We start from the raw sequence: 6,000 nt of genomic DNA, 5'->3' as shown, positions 1-6,000 counted from the left end.
TATAATTGAGATTAAAGTGACAGGAGGACAACTGAAGAGCAGGAAAATCTTCCTTTCTTGCACTTTTAGGAATCCATTCAGTGGTTCTTGCAACATCTCTGCGATGGAGAAATAAAACTTCAGATAATATTGTTCATTATAGTGATTGAGGGGGCGGGGAGTATGTTTCCTCTGTACCACTTTGGTACACTTTTTAAAAAAACTGTTAAGTATCTTTGTTTTCCACCGTTTTTGCTTTTATGGTGGTAGTAGTCTTGTTTTCCCCTCCCAAAGGTGGGGGGGAACATTGAAATTTCTAAAAGAAAAAGAGACAGAGAAAGAGGGAGGGAGGGACGAAGAAAAAGAAAGAGGAAGAGAGAGAGAGAAAAAGTGAAAGAGCAAAAGAGAAAGAAGAGAGAGAAAGAGAGAAAAAAGTGAAAGAGAGGAGAAAGAGAACGAAAGAGAAAGAGCAAGAGAGAAAAAGAGAAGAGAGTGAAAAAAGAAAGAGAAAGAGAGGAGACAGAGAGAATGAAGAGAAAGAGCGAGAGAAAGAGGAGAAAAAGAAAAAGGAAAGAAAAAGGAGACAGACAGAAAGAGAAATATAGAATTAATGCAACCGTTCTTCATGTTTAGCTTCCAGTCCCATAATCATCTCTGTTGCTCTTCTTTGCACTCTTTTTAAGTTTCAACATCTTTTGTATATTGTGGCAACCAATTAGAAGGGACCTTAGAAGTTTTCTAGTCTAACCCCTGTTCAAACAGGAAACCTTTTCACTAGACTAGACATTCCCAATTCCTGTATCCCTTGTTCATGTTTTAGCCTCCAGTCCCCTAATCCTCTTCATTGCTCTTCTCTACACTCTTTCTAGAGTCTCAACATCTCTTTTACACTGTGGCGACCAAAACTAGATGCAGAATTCCAAGTGTGGCCTTAAAGGTAAAGGTTCCCCTGCACATCTGTGCTAGTCGTTTCCGGCTCTAGGGGACGGTGCTCATGTCTGTTACAAAGCCGAAGAAGAGACAGCGCTGTCCGAAGATGTCTCCGTGGTCATGTGGCCGTCATGACTAAACGCCTTCGAAGGCGCACGGAACACTGTTCCCTTCCCACCAAAGTGGTCCCTGTTTTTCTACTTGCATTTTTTACGTGCTTTCAAACTGCTAGGTTGGCAGAAGCTGGGACAAGTCATGGGAGCTCACTCCGTGACATGGCGCTGGGGAGTCAAACCACCAAACTGCCGACCTGTCTGATTGACAAGCTCAGCAGCTTAGCCACTGAGCCACCTGCTGAGTGTTAGAATCCCAATATTTCCAGATTCTGGGATTGTAAGATTGAGCCTGAAATTGAGACAAAGCTCTTGCATGCTCTCTGTATTTTACTACGTTCCCCGAATGCCATAATTTAATCTGGCTGGAGAGCTAACTTCTACTAGCATGCCAACCTGGCTGTAATCGTCCTGTTCCTCTCAATTCCCTGAAATTTGTTAAAATTTGGACGTTCTGATTAAATCGGAGCAAGTTCAGGAATTGAGATCTGTAGAAAAAGTGTCTGTGGTTCTATTCTCCTCTCTCTCCCAGATCGGCTACATACATAACCTTGTGCCAAGACATGTAAGGTGTGGGGGCGGGGATTTTTCAATCTTATCTTTACTAAAGCAATACAATTTTACTACTCTTATGTTCATGGAAATTCTCGGTCAATCTGACATGTTAGTCTGGAACAAACAAGTCAGCCTGTTTGAAGTGTGCCATTACCCTTGTCCTCGATGCTTATCTGTGGGAATTATTATGCAAGATAATGTAAAAAATCCCAAGTGCATTCAAGGCTACTCACATTGCTAGACAGAGAACTGGCAGAAAAGAATTTCTGCCAATCCACAGATATTCCCATCACTTGAAACGATGTGTGTGTTTTTTTTTAATTTTATTTTCAGCAAAACCAGTCATCACCTTCCTTTTATTCAGAAGGGGATTGCAATTTCTAATTCTCCTTTTAAATTGAGTTGTACTCACAAGAAGGCTTTGCAATGAGGAAACATTTCTTAAACACATGGTGTGTGTGTGTGTATTTTTAAATCTGCTTTCTGGAGCTCGTGATGATGGACCAGGTTCAACCATGATCCAATACAGACGTCCAAAAGTTATTTTTATTGCACTCAATCTGCAAGGATCTTAGGACTCTGCTAAATTAGAAGCCTGGTTTGCCAAGTTAAGAGCCACAAGCTAATTCTACATCTGTTTAAAGGAAAGGTAAAACATCTGGATTGGGAAGATCCCCAATGCTTCCTTAAGAGGGAGCCTTCTTTCTTGAAGAAGACTGGGCTATGCTCCATTTTGAAGAGGACAAACCTGGATGTAGGAGTTTTAGAAAACTAAATTAGTCTTCAACCTTTCTTAACCAGTTCCACAGTACCTATATGAATCAAATTATCTAGACCCTTTTTGAGTTTGGTTTCCAACCTGGTTACAGATGGGCATTAGTTGGGCTCTGTTTGGGAAGAAGTCTTTTGTCCTTCAATATATGGTATCTTACTAGTCTGCCTCAAAGGGGCTATAGCTAACGCAATTCTAATGTATCCTTACGATTTTTATTGACTGTTTCCTAGTATGATTTGATTGATGACTATCGTTAAGTGTCGTATCTGATGATTCTCAAATCTTGACGAATGTATTTTTCTTTTATGTATACTGAGAGTATTTACACCAAGACAAATTCCTTGTGTGTCCAATCACACTTGGCCAATAAAGTATTCTATTCTTGGTTGTATAAACCGAGGCCCAGAATCAAAATCAGGTGAAGTATTAGTACCGCTTTAAAAAAACCTTAGTAAGGCCACACTTGGAATACTGCAGGAACAGAGAAGAGAGCAATGTGGGTTGCAAGGCTTATGGGGGAGAAAAGGGCCCTGATTCCCTTCATTAGCTGCAGCTGGGAATACAGTGCATAAAAAAGGCAAGCTGCTTGCAGCAAACTGTTGGGAGCAAACGTGACTTTATCTTGTAGCGTCCCAACTGTGTGAGTTTTACCATGCATTCAAGTCTGAGATTCCTTCTTTTTCCCTGTCAAACTAATTACTTCAGTTTGGTTTGTTTGGATTTTAAGTTACAGTTTGTGTTGACCATGTTTTGGACTGAATTTTCTACACTTAAAGGCTGTCCCTGGGAGAATTTTTCTCCAGACGAAGGTAATCTGGACATTGGGGGCAAAGTTGGGGATAATAAAGGGATTCTTCTTGCATATTTGACTGTGTTGCCTTTGTGACACACCCCTTTGGGTCATCACAAGGTCTTTGTTGAGCTTGGGTTGGTGCATCAGTTGCCACTCTGTCTGCCTGGAACAGGAGGACCTGGCTACAGTCACTCACAGCCTCATCGCTGTGTGGTTCAACTACTGCAGTGAGCTTTGTACTGGGCTGACCTTACTCTGAAACTGCAAACGGTCTCAAGTGTAGCAAAACGACGGGAGCCTATAATACCAGGTCCTGCAAGCCCTGCATTGGTTAATTAATTAATTGGTTAATTTTGGCTCCAATTCAAAGGGCTGATAATTATCCTTGTGTTAAGGGGACAAAAGGAAGGGAAATCTCAATGTAAGCGACCCGAACTCCTGGAAAAAAAGCAGGATATAAACAAAACAAAACAAAATGAAACAAATTAAAATGTGCACTGGATGAGTTTCTAAGCGTCAAAAGCGAAAGACTAGGTCAGGGGTCTTCCAACTTGGCAGCTTTAAGACTTGTGGACTTCAACTCCCAGAATTCCTCCTCCAATCATGTTTGCTCAGGAATTCTGGGAGTTGGAAGTCCACAGTTGCCAAGTTTGAAGACCCTTGGACTAGGTCTACATGTGAATGTTCAATTAAACTGTCCCAAAGGTGCTTTTTTCAAGAGGCATCTGGACTTTCTTGGACTTTTTTCTTTTGAAGACATTTTGCTTCTCATTCCAAGAAGCTTCTTCAGCTCTGACTGGATGGTGGGGAAATGGAAGGATTTATACTCCTTGCAGACAGCTGGTCATTTGCATCCTTTTTAGAGGGTCGTTGAGGCCACTTGGAGGTTTATCTCTGTGTCCTCAGGGTCATCTGAGTGATGCAAATGGGGGTGGAGCCTTCTTGGCCCAATGGGGGTGGAGCCCACCATCCAGTTAGAGCTGAAGAAGCTCCTTGGATGAGGAGTAAAATGTCTTCAAAGAAAAACCAGATAGTGCAGTTGCCTCTCAAAAAAAAAAAAACACCTTTGGGACAACTATGACTTGTATGACTAAGAATCTCATCGATGTTCAATTAAACTGATTTATTGCTATAACCTAGGCAAAGAATTTCTCAACTAACACCTGCTTAGATAGAAGTCCACAGAACTCAAGGGGTGGGGGGAAGGCAGATTGGACTTAGTTCACTTGTGACTACGTAGGGATTCTCGGCCTATCCCTCTTTTAACTCTACCCTCATGTTCTCTCACTCGTTCTCCCACACTTAAGCCCAGAAATACATCACTGGATAGAAGTGAGGGGATATGGAATGGAACAGTGGCATATTAGATTACTATGTATTTTTCACATCACATGTAAATCAGATTCAACACACACTTGCAGTAGTTTTCCAACTGAAATTTAACTCCCTAATTTTTTACAGTTGAATGGCACCTCATGCTTCCAAGCCTTAATTGGGGAAAAAAGCACCTCTCTTTCATAATTCTTGACACAATGTTGGAAATTACCAGAAACTGAATGATGAAGCTTCTCCGAAGTTATTTAAGATGACATTCTTTGAGATTAGCGGCAGGCAAACACTAAAGCTGTAAAAGAACATTTGTTTTGGATTAAAGCACCCGAGAAATAATTTGGCGATAGATGTGTTGGTGAGACAGGAATTGTGAAACGAAAAGCGCAACTGAAAAGCAGAGTTACAAAATAATAGCTCTGTTTTATTTTCCTTTACGCTGCCTTTCGAAGTTGATGGTGGCTATGGTTATGAGGTTACTTCCCCAGCCGTCCTCCTCCGTATGACGCCGGCAAATGAAACACAAAATGCGTCCTGTAATGACAAATTGTGACATCTAAAGGACATAACTTGCTGAGAAAAAACAAGAGGGACCATGGAGTTTAGAAAACCGTGGGAATATCAAAAGCAGAACCATGTTGGCAGGAGTATCTGAAGTAGGGGGTTGGATTAAATGATCTACAAGGGCCCTTCCAACTCTTGTGATTCTGTCTGTCTGAAGACTTGTTTGTTTTCAGCTGTATTATTCAGACAATGGAGGCCATAACCAAAGAAACAGAAGTGTCAGGATTCCATGTGCCATAAATCAGTTTCTACAATTAAGCATGTACACAGGCTAGGTGTCATCCATCACATTCTCCAATTAAAGTTTTTCTAGTCGCTTAGCTACAATCTTGTTTAAGATAAGGTTGGAATGTGCTTCTAAGTTCATTTGCCGTATGCTTCTCCAGTCCTTTCCCCCACTCCCCTCTTTCTTATGCCAACTTGGAAACAAGTGTAGGAATGTTTTACAAGTTGTCAAGAGGTTGGCAGAATGTGAGTTTTAAAAACCAGACAGAGAGAGAAGCACACAGTTTTCCCGTACTTTCCAACAGCAGGATCACATTCCCAGTTCTTCGCTCTAATGTCTAAGACCCTGAAATGAACGTTTCTTTTCCTCTCAGAAGTTCTCGGTGGGACCTCACCTACAAGCTCAGCTGAGCCATGACCTAGTCTCCTTCTGCCATGTCTGTTGACTGGTTGAGTTCTTCTTGAGGTAGGCCGACAGCCTGAGGGGCTTCTTCCTCTTCCTCCTCCTCAGCTTCTCCATCGTCTTCGTCCATTTCAAACACCCGGATGTGCCGTAGGTTTGAACTTAGCTAGGAAAACATGAAGGACAGAACTGGTCCAAACCGGCTGAATCCCACCCCCAATGAAAGACGGTTGAATTTTAAAGCCAACTGCCTCAGAACTGATCTTTCAGTCCTCAGGACAGAGATATTATGTCACTAGCTTGGGTGCTGTCACCCTAAAACTAAAAGCAATTT

General features: G+C 41.8%; 1 protein-coding gene across 6 annotated transcripts in view; it reads right to left on the bottom strand.

Annotated features, from left to right (window-relative positions):
* Nucleotides 1-4,877: 4,877 nt before the first annotated feature.
* ANAPC4 (anaphase promoting complex subunit 4) overlaps nt 4,878-6,000 on the bottom strand; it is a 37,983-nt gene continuing 36,860 nt past the window's right edge. For 3 of the 6 annotated variants that reach the window (XM_087963430.1, XM_087963431.1, XM_087963432.1), the window contains 2 exons: nt 5,659-5,832; nt 4,878-5,008 (listed from right to left, as the gene is read on the bottom strand). In XM_087963430.1, the coding sequence (XP_087819556.1) occupies nt 5,683-5,832 (150 nt within the window). In that variant the 3' untranslated portion in view covers nt 4,878-5,008; nt 5,659-5,682. Of the gene's footprint in view, nt 5,833-6,000 lie in introns of all 6 variants that reach the window. The other 3 variants (XM_087963427.1, XM_087963428.1, XM_087963429.1) reach the window with 1 other exon arrangement.

The sequence above is a fragment of the Notechis scutatus genome, chromosome 4 (assembly GCF_049901735.1).
Source record: "Notechis scutatus isolate UNSWTSFEM ecotype Mainland chromosome 4, rNotScu1.2, whole genome shotgun sequence".
NCBI lineage: Eukaryota > Metazoa > Chordata > Lepidosauria > Squamata > Elapidae > Notechis > Notechis scutatus.
The sequence above is the reverse complement of the archived record's forward strand: the minus strand, read 5'-3'. Positions and strand labels throughout refer to the sequence as shown.